The following is a 19,222-nucleotide window of genomic DNA, read 5'->3' on the forward strand; positions in this document are numbered from 1 at the left end:
CGGGAGGAGAATTAGCAACTGCTAGTGTGATTGGGTAGAATTGGTGCAGGACTTCATGAGGTCGTTGATGCATGAAAAGTGTGTGTTTTCCCCTGGGGGGTTGTGGGTAATACATACTTATTAGCCTTTCCGTGTGAATGTGTGTGTGTGTGTGTGTGTGTGTGTGTGTGTGTGTGTGTGTGTGTGTGTGTGTGTCTTCACTCTTAAAAAAACAGTAGGGTAATTTCCCGGCCTTTTTTGCTTTGTTTTTCTATGTGTGTGTGTATCTATGTGCATATGTGACAGGAGACTGGTAAACACGCAAACAGAAATCTGTAACTGTGGAGCATAGAGGACAACGACTGATACAAACACACTGCATCTGTTTTTTCGGAACTGTTTGGACATCTCAGTCGTTTAGAGCACTTAAAAAAAAGGAGAACATTCTTCTCCTTCCCAGCTATTTATACACCCCCTAAAAAGGGGTCATGAATCTACCCGGCCTGTACAATGCATTGACAATATTTTCTTAGACAGATTCTTCTTCTTCTTCTTCTTCTTCTTCTTGTCTTTCCCATTGAAACGTCTCATTAAACTGAAACAGCACAGGAAGTAGATACAGCCAAAGGCCACGGAAGCTCTCGGTTCACTCACTCTATTTACACATTTATATATAAAAAAAAAGATACAGTAGTCTCTGTTAAAGTTTCTTTTTCCCCACTTCTCAGTCTGACAAAGCACATTCTACTGCTTAGCTTAGCTTAGCTGTAGCTGTAGCATTAGCAGACAGTGTCTCTTTATGTCCATGTGGTGGTTGCCCAGGGCAACGGCCCTTCGCTCTTGAGTGTTAGGGGTATCAGACGTGGAGTGATGAGGTGCTACTGGTGGCTTAGCCCACCTGTACCTGTTTTTTTGTTGGTTTTAAAGAGGCCAGTCTGGACAGCCCTCTTTGATTTGAAGGGTAGCAGTTTTTTAGCAGCCAGCACCTGCACGGACCACCCCCTGTTATGAGTCAGCAACTCAAGCCCTTCCTGAGGGCTTTTTTTGTCCGTGTGTACGTGTTTGTGTGTGGGGGGGGTGAGGAGTCTGTATCGTGCTCGTGAGGTGCGGGGCGAGGGTTTGAGTTCACGACTCAGTGATTCAGGAGTCAATGCGGAAGGCCAGGAGTTTGTCGGAGTGCAGGGTGTTCAGCGTGCGCAGGTCCGGAAGCCTCAAGAGGAGCTTAGGGAACAACGCGCTGTCGTCAGGGCGACGACGGGTGATGATGGCTCGCAGTGCACCAATCAGGCCCTCCTGGAGCTGCTCGACCGCTACCACATCAGCTATGCCTGCCCGGTCTGTGAGACAGATAGAGAAAATGAGATTATTAGTCAGGGGAATAGTAGAGACTGTATTTGATTTCAACACATTATATTGTACATGATTGTATATGTGTGTTCTAGCATGTGTGTGTGTGTGTGCCTGTGTATGTATGTGTGTGTGTGTCTGTGTATATGTGTGTTCTAGCATGTATGTATGTGTGTGTGTGTGTGTGTGTGTCTGTGTATGTGCTATGTGTGTGTGTGTAGTGGTGTGTGCGCGCGTGCGTACCTGCAGATAGCAGCACAACAGCCATGAACAGTGCCATCTCGTCTGGCTCCAGGCACATGGACGAGAGCTTCTCGCTGAACTCAAACATGGCATCCAGCAGGGAGCCCATGCCCAGCGCCCGCAGCGTGGCGAGCGGGTACGTCTGCCCGTTCAGGAAGGTCACCGTGCGCTCCTTGGCGTTGAACAGTGTGCAGAACCGCACCATCAGAACCTGTGGACGGAACACAGAAAAGAATGGTTGGTCACAGTCGATCATTGACAGCAAAATCTGCTGACAATAATTACATTGTTTATCCAAATTCATGGTTCATATGAAGACACACACACACACACACACACACACACACACACACACACACACACACACACACACACATACATACATACACAAGCACACACATACATACACACACACACACACACACACACACACACACACACAGACACACACACACACACACACACACACACACACAGACACACACACACACACACACACACACACACACACACACACACATACACACACATACACACACACTTTACCTGGAAGGTGCCTGCTTTGAGCAGCATGACCTGATCATGCTGGCTGAGGGCCTGGAAGCCGGGGATGCTCTTGGCAAACTCCACCACCTCCCTGACCGCTGGGGTGAAGCACTGGGAGAAGGCCTCCCACACCTGCTGGCTGGAGCGCCCCGCAGGGGACACAGGGCTCGCATTCAGGGGACACGCCTGGGACACAGGAAGTAAGAGGTTAATGAGAATCTGGGAAATGTATTTTTTTTTCAAGTTTTTGTATATTCAGATGATTTGCTTGTTGCAAGTTATTCCCTTGCTTAGACTCTATTCACACACACACACACACACACACACACACACACACACACACACACACACACACTTATACACACACTTACCAGCACTTTGGCTCCTCCGCTCAACCTGAAGGGACAGGAAGTGGGACCCTGTGTCTCGTTGATGGGGTGGCTGTTTTGATTGGCTGCGTAGTTCTGAGAGGCAGGGCACTGTGAACTCTGATTGGATGAGGCTTGGTGACCGTAGCGACTGTTGTCCAGCGACGAGTTTTCCCGGTGAGTGACGGGGCAGCGAGCAGGGCTGGGCTGGTAGGCCGTCGTAGGCTGGCTGTGGTAGTTCTGCTGTGGGACTGCATGGGGGTGGGACTGAGCGTGGTTACAGTCTTGCGATGCGTTGTTGCCATGGAACCTGGCGGGGCTGGCGTTGTTGTTCATGTTGTTGTTGTTGTTGTTGTTGTTGGCGAGAGGCTTGATGGGCTTCTCGTCGACATTCACAAAGATGTTGCGGTACGCCTGCGAGATGGCCCCGATGGCCTCTTCCGATTGGCTCTCGTCGGGACTGGACGGGGCCTCGGGGGCGGGGGAGGTGTCGATCTCCATGGCGGCCGATTCGTTGAGGCTGTTCATGTAGCTCTGCATCTCGTCCAATAGCCTCTGCTTCTCCCGCTTAGGAATACGCCCAAAGCGCACAGCTGAAGAAAAACACAGAACAGAGAAGGAACAACATTTAAAACAGATCAATTTCCCAGTGAATGAGACACTCGCTGACCCACATAACTGAATCAATGTAGCGCGTCTTGCTCAACACATTTCTAGGAAAGACACTGGATTCTTTGTGAGGATTATGAATCAACCAAGAAACCCCTAAGCCAAGCGGTTCCTAATCTTTTCCATTCCACTGACCTATCTGGCTGTAACCGGATCGTTAAAAAAAAGGACTTAGTATGATTCGTTCTCTTTCCTGTGTGACTCAGAACTAAGGCAATCGATGCAAAAAAACTCGAAAGACTTCGAGTGAGTGCAATCAGTAAGGAAGTGGGTCAGGAAGATCCGGCACTAACAGTTATGAGGCTTGGCTTGCGTTTGGGCTTGGCTTAGTGCTGGGCTTTTAAATCATTATGGATGACGCACAGAGCAGTGCAAGCCCCCTCATCTCCATCTTCCCTTCTTCCTCTCCCTCTCCCTCTCCCTCTCTCTCTCCATCTCGCATCCGCCTCTCACATCTCTTCCATACCTTCCCTCCCCCATACACTCACGCTCGACGGGTGGGTCTATTTATAGCTCTGTGCTACTGTGTGCTACAGTAATACACATTCACCTGCCCACCCCCAACACACACACACACACACACACACACACACACACACACACACACACACACACACACACACACACATACATACAGTAAGCCCCCTGTTCTGTTTGCTTGCTTCCTCTCTCTCTCTATCCGTCTCCTTCATTTTCTCTCTATATCCATCTCCTTCATTCTATCTCTCTCTCTCTCTCTCTCTCGCTCTATATATATATACATCTCCTCCATTTTCTTTCTATCCATCTCCTTCATTCTCTCTCTCTTGAGCTGAAAGGAGGTCAGTGGGTGAGGTAGAGTGGAGGTGATGTCAGTGTGGAGTGAGTGGGTGAGTAAGTGAACGAGTGAGTGGAAGAGGGTGAAAGACAGGGCAGTTGAATGATTGCCTGAGACATCTAGCACGACTTGTCCAGAAAAAGGAAAGGTCATTAAATATAGGCCAATATATTTTGTATTGAATTATAAATAAACATGGAACTAATGAACTGGTATTTTTTTTTAATTGAGTCTATAAAATGCTTTATGCTAAGCTGCAATTCAATTGGGCTTCCTGAGGACTAAGCTAATGACCTAAAATTCTGTGTTTCTGTACATCATCACTTTCTATGGTTTCCAGCATGGTAGAAGCTTCTAGACTAACTATCACCTTCTTCAAAATGAAGACACACTCCAACACTAATAATAGGAGCGGGTGAGGAAAATAGGGCCAAATATGTTGCGCGATAAAAGGAGAAAATGATAGATTACATCGTCCGTCGCTTTTTCTTTACGCTTTATAGGTCACCCAAATGTTGTGCTAGCTTCTGGGAAAAAAATATGATTTATTATCACCTAGTTTGCTGTGGTCCCAGGGGACTGCGGCGTCCTAGAGGGACACTGCAGATGTAGCGAACACTATGAGTTGTGCAGGAATTCTGGCAGCTTGTGATTTCCTAGCCTATTAATGGTTCACACTAGCAGATCTGCTGCGGAATTAGGCTTTTACTGTATCACAGTTTAAAACTGGGAAGGATGTTAATTAATTGCCTGATACAAGTGAGAATGGGAGCCAGAGAGTGTGTTTAAAGAAAAGGGTAGGGGTGGGTGATCAGGTGCCTGGTGTCCCCATTTCCCAAAATAAACCGTGTTCGCTGCAGTTTTCAGCGTGACTGATGACTTGTGGGATTCCAGGCACCTACTGTAATAAATCACTGTCTACCGGCAAGAGGAGAGAGGAGAGAGGGGAACAGAGAGTGAGAGAGAGTGGGCGAAAGAGAAAAGCGGAAGATACAAGGAAAAGAGGGGAGAAAGAGAAAAGCGAGAGATAGAGAAAGAGAGAGAGAGAGAAGACATAGGGGGGAGAAGGGAGGATGACTTGAGCAAAGGGAAGTGGAGAAGAGGCGGATTTGAAGAAGCTTGCTGTGAATCAGGTCACTACATGACAAAAGCTTCTTGCCCGTGTCCCGGTTTAGCTACTGCCCGCAGTCAGCTGCCTCATCGCTCAGCAGAAGCATCGTCTTAGAAAAAAATCTAAAAGTGTGGATCCCGGACAGAGACAGGCTTCTGACCTCTATTCAAATTCTATGTGGTTATATATTATAGTGTTATAATCACTTCTTGGGCTCAGAACCTTCTTGAAGTCTCTGTATGTGGTGTGGTATACTGTGTGTGTGTGTGTGTGTGTGTGTGTGTGTGTGTGTGTGTGTGTGTGTGTGTGTGTGTGTGTGTGTGTGTGTGTGTGTGTGTGTGTGTGTGTGTGTGTGTGTGTGTGTGTGTGTGTATTTGCTCTCACCATCTCTGGACATGCCCACAGACAAGCACTTCTTGAAGCGGCAGTGCTGGCAGCGGTTGCGGTTCATGCGCATGATCAGGCAGTTCTCGTTCTTCACACACATCTTATAGTGGATGTTCTGCTGGATGCTCCGGCGGAAGAAACCCTGGAAGAAACAAAGAGCAAGGTTAAGGATGGATAACTAAAGATAGACAGAGATAGAGAGAGAGGAGAGGAAGGGAGAGAGAGAGAGAGAGAGAGAGAGAGAGAGAGAGAGCGAGAGAGCATATATGTATGTGTGTGTGTGTGTGTCTGTATTTGTGTTCTCTGTGGGCTTGTTCTTACCTTGCAGCCTTCACAAGCATGGACGCCATAGTGAAATCCTGACGCAATGTCACCACATACTTTACACAGAAGAACCATTCCTCCTGTCTCTGAAAAAGACACAATGGGGGAGGGAGAGAAGGAGAGAAGGAAGTTATTTTCATGCCATCTGTAAAGGAGGCTTAAGACAATGCTATATTTAGGTCATTTAAATGTGTTCATTCACAACCAACCTGTCAGTCTGGGTTGCATTAACTTCCTCATTGACTGAATATTTGGCAAATGGCTGTCTGTTTATACTAGCTGTTCTCAGACATTGTGTTCTACATTTCAAACTCAAGATCTAAAATATACAAACACTACATGAACAAAATACAAAGTCTCAATTACTTGTAAAAGTTCCGGTGAAGCCACACGGTCTCTTGGCCACCAAGGGATGAGTATAGGACTGCTGGCCTCCAGAGGTCATAGTAGGGGTCTTCGCCGTGGCGACAGAGGCACTGCTGACCTCAGGGAACTGAAAGACCAGTCCTGGGCTAACATTGCCGGTGCCACTGAAGCCATTGCTAACGCAGCCACTGCCAGCTCCACCTCTTTGCATTGGTACCCCCATGTCGGCGTAGGAGCCCCCCTCGGGGGAGGAGGGCTGGGAGTGGGGGGCGGGCGACTGCGTCTGGTACCCACTGGAGGGGCTGCCAGGGCTTGGGCTGGCACTGCCCGTTGATCCAGCATACAGGATGACACTTCCACCTGAGAGGGAGGAGTGGAGGAAAGGAAGAAGACCATTGGTTATTAGGCAGGCTCGGAAAAGAACAGAACACTGGGGAAGCACATTTCCACTTACACCCAATCTCATCACTATGATTATACTCAAAGGTAGCAATTCAATTACTGTGGCTTTTGCACAGTCTACAGACGAATGTTTATACAAAAAGAGTTTGAATAAGAGTATTAAGAATGGCGTATGTCGCTGTCAGAACTGCTAAAAAAGTCAGTGTTTATCTGTGGGATAGACTAAACGATTTGAGGCGGAGTATACAGAGATAACATCCTTCATGCCTCAAACACATGCTGATAGATTATGGTGAAATGTTGAACAGAGCTGGACTGTCTGTTGGCATATTTTCATGTGTTGGGCATCCAAAACATGGTTTTGAATGACCTGGTCTCTGGTCAGAGTTTCACATCAATCTACCATCATAAATGATGCATTGGTAATGCAATTAGTTACTGTTGACCTTTCAAAAGACTTATTTTCTAACCCTTCAAGGAAAGTCTTTTAAGGAAAGTTGAAGGATACACACAAAATTCCGTGACAATGACAAGGTGTTAGTCTTCTAAATAATTACCCTTTAAATAATAGGAACCTTTCAACTACTTGACAACAAAACATCTTTCCTCCACGCCTATAATTATTAAGAGGCATACTGTTCGAAAGCAACGCGGAAACTTGGAATGTCGGAAATCCCTTTTTACACGCATCCCATGTGTTTACTCTCCTCCTTCCCGCCCCTTTTCCCCTCGCCCTCCACTCCCGCGCTCTTCTGATCTGTTCGTGTGTCGTGCGAGAGCTGAACGACAGGCTCACGTGTACGCGAAGCCGAGCCAGCTGCCGCCTCGATTACACTCGCAAGCCCCCGCTTCCCCTGGCGGCGCGCCTAGAACTCGCTCCAAAACTGCCAGCCACCTGACCGCCGCCTCACATGGACTCTTAACACAGTTAACGCCCCAGCTCACAAGGCACTTTCCGCAGTCCCGTGTATACAACAGCCGCAGTATTAAAAAAAAAAAAAAAGACACCGCACACACACACACACACACACACAGCCAGCTTGGTGATCACGTTTGAAGAGGGCTTTAAAATGGTAACCGGAGGGGGAGACGGATACCGTGTGTGTACACTTTGGCATTTGGACTGAGTCACCGGAAACTAAGTGGGCGAAGGAGAACGTGAACAGTCACGTTTGCTCAACATATGAGGTTGTTTTGTTTTTCCCCTCTCTATAGATGGAAGGCGAAGTTATACAAATGTGGCAATAAAATGTGATGTGTTTTCTTATTGAAACTGCACTGGACCACTTTACGCAGATGCCCAGCAAATACACAAATTCCTGTAAATTCATGTATTCATGTAAGACTGCAGAAGAACAATAAAATCAGGGTCAGATAATCTCCAGCCCCCTATTATGTCTGACATGGATATATTTAATACTGACTTGTTTTATATATTTAGGGCAACTCTAATGTGGACCACATCTCAATTAACATTGGAATCGTAATTGTGGATTAGTACAGTCTGTCATGTAGTCAGGTGGTGTGCGTGTGTATGTGCAAGACCTTGACAGTGCTCTCACTTGCTAAAAGCAACCGTGGGCGTATGTAGCTGCCTGTGTGTCTCCCCTTGCAGACACGTGCGCTGATCCCCGTTAAGCTCAAGTGTGTTTGTAATTCTTCAGGCAGCACGTGTCAGTGACTGCAGTGCATTTTGGGTCATGATGTTAGCGTGCGTGTGGCAGGTCTGACATGTCTCACTGCACTGTGCCCCTCAGCCCCACCCAAGTCATCACACGCACACACACACACACACACACACACAAACACACACACACATCCTTTCTACCTATTGCTCTCAAGTTAGTCACTGAGTCACCATAGTGCGTGCTGAGGGAAGACACTCACCCTTGCCCTTCTCTAAAGCTACGGCTGTTCCAGGAAGCACACGATAAAAAGCTATTTACTGTCTTTCTCTATCTCTACTCTGCTACAGGAATGTAAGAAAATATTAACAAGTCTCTCTAGTGTTTCACAAGGGGGGAAGTATTGATTTTCACACTTTATTGACTACTTAGGGGTGACAGCTCCGTAATCTCAAACGCCTGTTTCTTAACAACCTATTAAATGGCTGTACTACTCTACTCTAGCCATGCAATGATTAAGGCCAGTATAGGTCCAGTCTCAGCAGTGGTGTAGTGGTCCCTGGAGAAGTGGGTACACTCCTAATTTTGCTATTTTTCTAAGCAGCCCATACAGCAAAGGATAAACGCCCTGTTTTGAGAAGTGGGTATTAGCAATGCTGACTGAAAAATAAGTTGGTATACTCCGTATACCTGCGTATACCCTGGACTACACCACTGAGTCTCAGCAGTAGTCAGCAGAGGAGGCCCCACCATGGCTGATGGCTTGCTTGCCAGTCTACCCGTGCAAGCCCTAATCTGACCATGACCCCGGGGCAGCCCAGCAACGTGAGCGCTCCTCTGTTTCTCACAACACAAAAAGCCCAATGTCATACTCACACACACACACACACACACACACACACACACATTTCATACACACACTTTGTCACACAGTCAGGCTGCCTGACAGAGTGAGAAAGAAAGATACGCTCGTTCCCAAGTCCCCTTTCTGACACAGTGCGTCACTTGATTTGACCAAGTTGTTGGTTGCATTATGGCTGCATTAAAAACAGATCAAAAAGGAGTGAGATTATCCATCTGGGAAAATAACTGTTTTGTTTTGAAATTGTATGGCAATGGGTCGTTCTAACATGGTTTCACTCTCAAGTTTTACTGTTGAACTCTGCGATAGAGTTACATTCTTGGGCGATGAATCCTATTTTGGGAATGGTCTAGGAAACGATTTAACAGCTAAAATGTTCGTACTGGATCGAAGGGCACGTAATAATATGAGCCAGGCTATTCTTTTCCTCCACAAAGATGCTTGAAGAATGTCAGTGTGCACTCACTGGCAGAACTGCAGCTGGGAAAGTAGGTCAACAGTACTGTCTTGGGGCATACTTTATCATGCACTGAACAAAATACTAAACTGCCGAAGAATTGTGAGAGGCACTTACCATAGTCAAATTTAGATGAAGTATAGTATATATATTATTTTTAATGTTGTCCTTGATGTTTTATTAGTACCCTTATCATTATCCTCATCTGATTGATGGATTTCTTTTTTTGGAACATCATCAGTGTAGCTGCACTTGAGCTTTCTCCAACGTTCTTAACACCTTCCATAGCAGGATCTATTAAATTCTCAAGTGATGGAAAAGGTAAGCGCTATTGTACACAGTAATTGTAAAGAGACAGATAGCCAACGTCTTTTCTTTTGGTTATGGCGTGACAGGAACTGTCAAATTAGCCTATCGGACGAGAATGCGTTTGTTGCGTTTGCTTTCGGAGATTCAATGGGCTTGTTTCCTATACGATATCAGTGCTAATCGCAACAGTTTTCAAGTTCGCTTTCAGATAAAATGTCATCACGCTACGCTTGCTGTAGAGAAATAATAGGGTAATTCGATGCTTTAAAACCCATGACCTACTGACCAATCTCCCGCCGTTGGCTGAATCAAAGCAGGACTCCCCAGAATACCAACGAGGGAGAGGGAGAAAGCGCAAGAGAAACGGGGAGGGCGGGTAGGAGTTGTGTGCCTGGGAAATCACGCGCGGCACGTGGCTGTTGGAGCTAATCCACGTGAGGGAGACTCGAGGCAGCAGAGAAGATGGGCAGTCGAGAGCGCACAGAATTTCGTGCCCACTGTTATCGGGTCTGTTGCCATGCAAAAGCAGTCTCTAGGCACTGCAGGAACCAGAAGGATGGATGAAAATAGCTAGTGTTGCTGCACGTGTGAACTCCACCATGCTCTTGTTAATGACTGCCCACTCACTGCAGTTGTATGATCTTGTTTTTCTGATGCTGTATTATCTTAAGTAAGAAGGGCCCATTCGTGTTTTTTCCCCAGCTTGTCACGAATTTGCAATAGTGTAGTCAACAGCGATGTGATATGGGTCACGCATGCCGTCTGTGGACCCCCTACTTACATGTGTCATAGTGGGCAATAAGACAAGTGACTAGCCTAGAAACCGTGGGCCTGGCTACTCTGGGTTGCATTCTAGGTCACCCCAATTCACGTCAGCTGCTGCTCGAGGCGCATTATGTTGCTTGTTATAAAAATACGAAATATTTTTCTATATGTATTCACTGTATGGGTTAGTGCCGCACTTCAAAATATAAAATGAGTTGAACTCTGTTCAAGTGTTATCTGGACCATGTTGACCTATTTAACTCTGCTTGGAGTTACCTAAGTCCTTGTGACACTGAGACAGTTGCCAACTAACCTAGAATACATCCACGTGCAGTTCATACATCTCTGTGGTATAACAAAAATGTAGACCCACTATTTTAAAGAAAGCAGGTAAACTACTACCTATATAGTGGCCATGCCCAGTGCTTACAGTGTTGTAGACTGTTATCATAATAGTTAAAGCTTCCTTTTATAGACCTTGTAAACTCCAGCATTAAATATTATTAATCACAACTATGACACGCCTCATGATATGTGTGACCAAGGTGTGTTTTTCGTGTAACGTTTAAACCTATTCATTAACTAGTCAGACTAGACACCACATTGTTTTGCCAAGGTTTCCGCACGTTTGAGGCGGGCATGTGATGTCCTTGACATTGCCTGGTCACACGTGTTGGGAAAGAATGAATGAGGGGCAGAGTTTATTATTCCGATTAGTGGACTATGGAACAAGGGGCCCCGCTCTCCCACGTGACTTCGTGCATATAAGTCATCAGAATGTAGGCTACACGTAAGAGCCGAGGTCGCGCCCAGGGAAACACCTTTACAGTTGTGGGTGTATCGACGCTCCCTTCGCCCGCCCTCCTATCGGCCCGCCCCCGACGCACACCCAGCCCCCGCCTCTCTCTCACGAACAACCATGTGCTGAAAATACATCTGCCGAGACTGTAACTCACCAAACGTTACAGTCTTTTCTAGAATACCTCGCGTACTTATATAGAGTCAAAGACATTATGTTACACAGCGCTGGTGAATGAATGCTCCGAGGTAGCTCGCGGCGCTTTTAAATAGTTAAAGTGTGTGGTAGTTGGTTAAACTTGTCTCCTGTAGCAGGATTGCAGAGCACAAACACGCGAGCAGCGAGAGGCGGAACCATAGACATATAAAGATGTCTATGGGTGGACCATAGTTTACACGTGAGATTGTTTATGTGTAGGCAAGGCAGGAAGTCGCGGTCATGATCAGTCTCCGCAAACAGCACAAAGATCTTACATACGTTGCCTGATAATCAAATCTCTCTAAGAACATCTCATTATTCACCTTTGCCCCCCCCCCCCCCCCCCCCCCCCTAAAAGTACAAATGAACGTTCAGTCTGTCATCTGTTTTAGATCAACTTCTTTGACATTTAACACCTATTTATCTTGGCGGTGAAATTCCGTGGTTGCCTGGCCTCCGGTTTGTGAAAGAAACGTAGCTAATAGTCGGATATCATGTCCCCTGGTAACCTCTTATGTCTGCCCTGCGACTATACGCAAATCTACATAGTAGCCTGCGCTCTCGCTTCCGGAGTAGCCTATGTAACGGTGATCAAAGATTGAATGAAAAATTCAAAAGGTAGCTTATTAGGGGGGAAAAGTATGTAACCTAGTTACCAACAGCTGTCACTGATGTCACAAATTCCGCAACTGTTGTACTGCTACATTGCATTTGATCATTTTGCCTTACGACTAGCCAACTGAAAGTACTACATTAGGCTACACATAATCAGTCTGCATTAACAATCTCTCATGCTAACTGTAAACACAACTATATTAACATGCATGATATTCATTTAATAAGAAAATGGAAAATAGCTTTGCAAAACATTTACAATGAATATATAGCCTATGAAATCATTTTACAAGTTGAAACATTGTTCTTCTCAAACATAAGACATGTAATAGCATGAGTGCCTATTGCCCGGCAACAGTAGGCTACACTGGTCCGAAACAGTAACACGATTCCAACATTAGATTATTAGTTGGCTGTTTATCCTTGAACTCGTAGAAAATATACAACTAAAATATAGGCTATGTGTTGCCAAATAAAGACACTCACCTGGGCTATGATCCATTGTAGCGGCGTTCCTTGACTTGGTTGAAAATTGGGAAAAGTGACCCTGAGTTAGTCGTCCCTCTGCATCAATAAAAGCTGGCGTCAGGTTAGGTGAAACCGTAATGTAGGCTACCCGCGGAGAAAAACAACGGTTTCCGGAGATAGTAGGATATAACCAGTAAACTCCGTAACATGGGGTCGTGTCAACCCTTCAAAAAAAGGAACAAGTTCAAGAGCAACTGTGCTCAAATTTGAGAAAACTGAAATATTTGTCAGTGTCTCTCAGACGGAACGTCCTCAACCTGTATCTGATAACTAACTTGACAGAGTTATCTTGAGCAGGATGTGTAACGTACAGTAGAGCTAGGTTTCTGGTGCGGGAGCAGAAACAATCCAAAGAATTTCAGCACAGGTGCCAGTGCAGTCACATCATATGTGGAAGTAGTTTTGGAGACGCACACCCATTAATAGGGGCTCACACACAGCATCACGTTTTCAGATGCTCTAGAAATGTGACTGGCTCTGCCCTCAATTTTTTTTTTCTCCCTCTCGCTCACTACCCTTGTCCTTTCAACCTCTGATGTTTTTGTTTTTGTATGCCAAGGACTACACACATGAACACACCCTCTCTTGCCCTCGCTCTCTTTCTTGTCACGCTCCTCCAGCAAATAATATCCACTTTTTCACTTCCCAGTCTCTCGCTTTATTCTCTCTCACGTTTTCATTGGCGGATGGTTAGCGTGAAAGGAGGCGAGGCAGTTGTGCTGATTTGACATTGGAATGCTCGCTCAAGCCCCGCTGCATGTGCATGTGGCATGTGAGTCGCGGAGACCGCTGCCCTACTGACACACATTTTATGTAAATACGCGGTGTGCGTGTTTGAAAGGGGCGGAGTCGTGGGCGAAAGCACATGGCGTAGAGGCGGAGCTCACCGTGACTGCCTGTTATGCGCTTGTTGCCGTCTGTCCCTCTGTCTCTTTCATAAGCAGTGGTGTTTGCCGATCCCCACTAAAATTGGCTGTTGGCGATGTTGTTAGCGCCTTGTAATGAATATATGTGAACAAGGGGTTGTTTGTAAGGAGCATCACCAAATCAGAGAAGGAACATTCTAGAACACTCGAGGGCGCCATGAATCCTTGAGGACACCAATTTAGGGCAACTCAGGGTGATTGAAATATAGGTCATCACACTCAAGACCCATATTCGGTGATACAAAGCAACAGTTGAAATATGTTATGATACATTTGTTCTAAACTGCTACTTTCTCATTTTGCAGAACAATTTTGTGTCGCATTAGGCCACGTATGTATGACGAGAAAATAATGTAGTCAGAACATGCGCATCCTTATTCACACATCCATTGGGTAAAGCCATGGAATGAAAGTCGATTAATCACCTCTCAACAAAAGACCGCACGTGTATGTGGAAGACTGAAATACTTGGGCAAGTAAAGCTAAGACCAAGACTACACGATTGCATTGCGCCACACAGTGGCTACTCCGTAAAACTACATCTAACTGGAGAGAAACAACGCAATGAAGATTCATGTGTAGATGTTTGGGTCTATCATCATGTTGCTCACTGCTGGATTACTTCATACGCTTATAAACTTCTTGACTAATTTATTCAAAGTTGTTTACTGATCACGTTGGAAAGCTGACATGATTCTAAAAGACTGCTACCATCCAGCCTTCAGACTTTTCACCCCGCTGCCTTCTGGTAGGCGGTACCTTAGCATCCGGTCTCGTACACGCAGACTGGAGAACAGTTTCTTCCCGAGGGCCATCAGGCTGCTAAATGGACATTGACACACTATCGCCACTTTTGCACCCGTCACTTTACGTAGGCTACACTGTCACTTTCAATTACTGTTTGTACTACACTTACATTTACTGTCACTTTCACAAGCTGTTTGCACTAGCAGTAATATTTATCAGAATTATTGCACTTCCTGCTACTCCCACACTGGATTTGTCTGTAGGGTAGTATAGGGTTTATAGGTTAGTATAGCTTATTATATGTGTATTATATGTTATATGTATATAAGTTCGTATTATATGTATAGGTTGTTATATGTTTTAGCATACTGTATTGCATATTTATCTTGTATATTTAGTAAGGTTATTTAGGTTATTATATGTTTATTACGTGTAAATTATGTTCAGAGTACTTGTACAGAGTCGATGCCATGTTATGTTATGTTATGGTAGGTTGTCAGTGCCCAGTCTGACCCTGTGGCATTTTGTGCATCGGACAATAAAAGACCTGTGACTTGTGACTTGTGACTTTGTTTACTGATACCTTTGTTTGACCTCTCGGTCCTTGTTTTTATCAATCAAACAAGGACTATCTTTAGTTGATACCTACCTTCTCTAGGCACCTGCCTAATTTTTGGAAAACGTCTAGGGTTTTGTGGTAGCTAAGGTGTTTTCAGTAATATCTGACAATACGTGAAACCTGACATACCACAAGCCACAGGTCCGATATGTTCACACCTTTGTGGAATGAGCATAGTCTGTTCAGCATCTCTACAGTACACAGATATATGGAGGGATGTATCAGAATCAGAATTGTTTTTTATTGGCAAGTAAGTATATGCCTACTAGGAATTCGCTTTGGCATATTGGTGCAGATTATAAACATAAAACATAATAAGTACAGGACATGAGAAAAACAATATATACAAATTATAAAAAATATATAAAAGTTAAAAAGTGTATGTAAGTATTTACAGAATATGACATATGAAAAGGAGGAGCTGTGCAGTCTTTGCAGGAATGTGCAAAACAAGAATGCAATGTGCAAGATAATAATAATGAAGGAGACTGTGAGTTATCTCATCTGGCTTTTTTTTGTGTTAAAACTTATAACATCCGAGAACAAGCCATGAATTGTTTCTCATCGTGTTAAATGGTAATTTAGCAAATAATGTTACCATGCTTCTGTAACCGTATAGATTGGGTGACTGTAATTGGGTATCCAGCCTCACTGAGGTGTGGAAAGAAAAACCAGTCACAGATATGATTTGAAGTTACTTTACACAGTAAAGCAAACCGCACCCTTCTAAGTCACAATCTCTTCTGCCTCCAAAACCCCCAACCCCCTTATAACCTTCCCACTGGGTACACCCCTCCGGAACCAACCTCTCGTGACCCACCAACCGGTATTGATGCATGAAACAAAATATACCATAAACAATAGGTAAAATATAAGATTAGATAGGGTTGTATTAATCCCGTTAGGGAAATTCAGGTGTAATAGCAGCAAGGTCATATATCAAAATTAAAACATTTAAATTTAAAATACAAATAAATAAAACAAGATAGGTAGAACTCAACAGGTTACACTTCTATGGTACCTCACCCATGAGTCGCTTTGGTGACTGCCAAATGAAAGTACAGGAAATCGAAAAAAAATAATGAAAACTTCGAACGGAAAAATGTCTCTGTTTATACCTTAAGCCCATTTGAAATGTATCCTTTGTTTGTGTTCTTCACTGGCACACGTCAAAATGTGGTACTAATAGTTACATTGGTGGCATAGTAAATTCATTCAATTTAACACAACACTCAAACACTGAACTCGTTTCAGTGTTCATGATTACGTTTTGAAAGTGGAATGAAGCCATTGATTGCCAATGTTAATATATTTGAAAATGTATTTATACATAGAGCATGCATAGAGTGGCTCTTAGAATGTACCCATTCCTTTGTCTTTGGGGTTTATAAAATCTGTTATGCCTCTATAATAATTATTTTATTTATAAAGCACATTTCATACACAGAATGCAGCTCAAAGTGCTCGAACAAAATAGAAGTTAAAAAATAAAAACAACAAGAAAAGGAGCATATTGACAAAAAAATAAAATAAAGGTAGGCAAAAGTAGGATAAGACCAATTGAGATCGAAAGTGAATAAATAACTGAAAAGACACACATATTGCACGTAATTCAATGGGAAGCAAACAATAAAACAATAAAAGCAAGTAGTGAGCAAGGCAGGATGGAATCTAAAAGCAACAGAGGGTGGTAGCTAAAAGAATGCAAGCCTAAAAAGATGAGTCTTAAGAAGTTTCTTAAAAATGTCCACAGAGGGTGCTGTCCTAATATGAAGGGGGAGGGAATTCCATTTTTGGGGTGCATAAAACTCAAAAGCGGCCTCTCCAATCTTCAAAAGTTTGGCGTCAGCCGATCGAAGGGATCTGGCAGGGGCATAAAAAGACAGCATGTCTGAGATGTATTGTGGAGCGAAACCATTTAGGGCCTTGAACACTGTTAGAAGTACTTTATAATCAATTCTGAATTATATATTCAGAATTGAATTATAATAAGTAGACCAACCGCTTGGGGGCGCCATAGACAAACATTTGAAATTAACCAACATCAAAACCCCTGTGCCTCAGCTTGCCTGGGAAATTAGATATAAGAAATACCACCAGTTTGTTATTTGAATGCTAGAATGACAGGTCTATGCCTGACATATTACAGTCATTATTTTTGATGAAACTCTCTCTCTCTCTCTCTCTCTCTCTCTCTCTCTCTCTCTCTCTCTCTCTCTCTCTCTCTCTCTCTCTCTCTCTCTCTCTGTTGTCTTCAATTTTTAACCTTTGGTTCAGTTGGGGGTTTTTTATGCAGAAAAAAATTATGTATGTACAATTGATATTGGACATTTATGTGTGGCATTTGTTTTCGTGTCATCTTTTATATTTACATCATGCAGTTTTTACAACTGTTGTGTGTAAGTAAGACATGTTCTGTATTTGCCGTGTGTGTGTTCGTTTTGTTTGTGTTAATATGGATGGACTGAGCACAACTTGTGTTTGAACATGTTGTGATGGGGCATGTTGGTAAGTACAGAGTGCACTGTTTTGCAACTCGACCTGAAACTCCTGCCAACACTCACACCTGCAAAACACCTTGTGCTTCTAGCACTGTGTACATGCACGCAAATAACCCAGTGCACACATTCATCCATTTAACACCCAACATTTGAACACAAACACCCACTCACATTGTACTCATAGACACCAGCAACACACTGCAGGATTTAACAACGAGATAGTTTTGCATGAACAGGTGCTCACACACACACACACACACACACACACACACACACACACACACACACACGCACACACACACACACACAAACACACTCAAACACACGCATACACACACACACACACACACACACACACACACACACACACACACACACACACACACAGACACACACAAAGACACACACACACACACACACACACACACACACACACACACACACACACACACACACACAGTCATATGGTTTATTCCTCAGTAGGTAGTCATCAATGTTATTCTATTTGTAAGTCCCTTTCCCCTCTCCCCCTAGTGCTGCCAGGCCTAAGCAGCAGTGGCTCACCCAAACTTTCATTAGCGCCTGTCGACACAGAGCCTCCTGTGATAAAATGCCTGCTCAGCCCAGGGTTAGATGGCGCTCGGCAACCTCATTCCTGGCCTAGCAACTTCATTTGTTTACCTTTGTTTTGATTTGGTGAGAGACACAGACAGATAGATAGAGACAGAGAGAGAGACAAAGAGAGGGAGAGATAGAGAGAGAGAGAGAAAAAAAGAGAGCTATCAGATTTTGGTGGACAGTAAGTGAATGAGGAACTGTGCTGATGAGATAAAGACGCCTAAGATAAGCTGGGCTGCGTCAGACAGGTTTTCGCAGCGAGGCTTCAGTCCCTTGGAGGTTGAAACGGTACAATGTGTGTGTGTGTGTGTGTGTTTGTGTGTGTGTGTGTGTGTGTGTCTGTGTGTCTGTGTGCGTGTGTTTGTGTGTGAATTAGTGTGCGGTGATGGCCATGGACACTAGAATAACTTTAGATCAAAGAAATGTATTTGCATCCCACAAAAAAGTTGTAACAAGTTGTCCAGTGCTTGATACTATCTCTTTTGACTAAGCCCCGGCCTTGTCTATTTGTTAAGGTCTACTTCAGGATGAGTTGATCCATATCTTCATTTGACATGCAAACGTCCTACAGCTTCACAATGTCGCCATTCGAAACACATGGAATAGGTTTTTGTGTGATCAACCAATTCCCATGACCGATGACTGCTTTTCAGCTACTTTGCCTGTCATGTTGACAAACAATTGTGGTGATGTCACTGGCAGAGAATTTTTAGGGAGCATATGGGGAGAGGTCAGGGTTGTGTCATAAATGATCCACAGTGATGTCATAATTTGGCATATGTCACAATTGTTTCAGATGGGCCCTGGACCAATGACCCCTCTGCTCCACTACAACTCTCACCAATCACGTTCCGGTCCCCCACACTCTACTCCAATCAGCTGCTTTTTCCAAGAGCCCACAGATCTTCAGTAATTAGACAATCATTTCCACATGTGGATCAAACTGCCTCTCAACCATCCACTCCCCTCACCCCCCCCCCCCCCCCCTCTTTTTCTTCCCCTTGTTTTTCTCCATCCTTTCTTTTCCTTTTCTTTTTTTCAGAGCTGTTATGCTCCTTCTGTCCTCGCTCGCCCAATATCTCTCTCACTTCTCT

At 44.4% G+C, this 19,222-nt stretch overlaps 1 protein-coding gene across 1 annotated transcript; it reads right to left on the bottom strand.

Moving 5' to 3' along the window:
- Positions 1–932: 932 nt before the first annotated feature.
- On the bottom strand, positions 933–12,762 carry LOC308371410 (nuclear receptor subfamily 1 group D member 1-like). Its single transcript, XM_080846295.1, has 8 exons — positions 12,676–12,762; positions 6,158–6,517; positions 5,789–5,877; positions 5,465–5,609; positions 2,487–3,076; positions 2,116–2,301; positions 1,570–1,780; positions 933–1,316 (listed from the first exon to the last, which is right to left on the bottom strand). Exons 1-8 carry the CDS (start codon positions 12,689–12,691, stop codon positions 1,120–1,122), a joined length of 1,794 nt encoding a protein of 597 aa, XP_080702421.1. The 5' UTR covers positions 12,692–12,762; the 3' UTR covers positions 933–1,119.
- Between the last annotated feature and the right edge of the window lie 6,460 nt (positions 12,763–19,222).

The sequence above is a fragment of the Sprattus sprattus genome (assembly GCF_963457725.1).
Source record: "Sprattus sprattus genome assembly, chromosome: 10".
Classification (NCBI taxonomy): domain Eukaryota; kingdom Metazoa; phylum Chordata; class Actinopteri; order Clupeiformes; family Clupeidae; genus Sprattus; species Sprattus sprattus.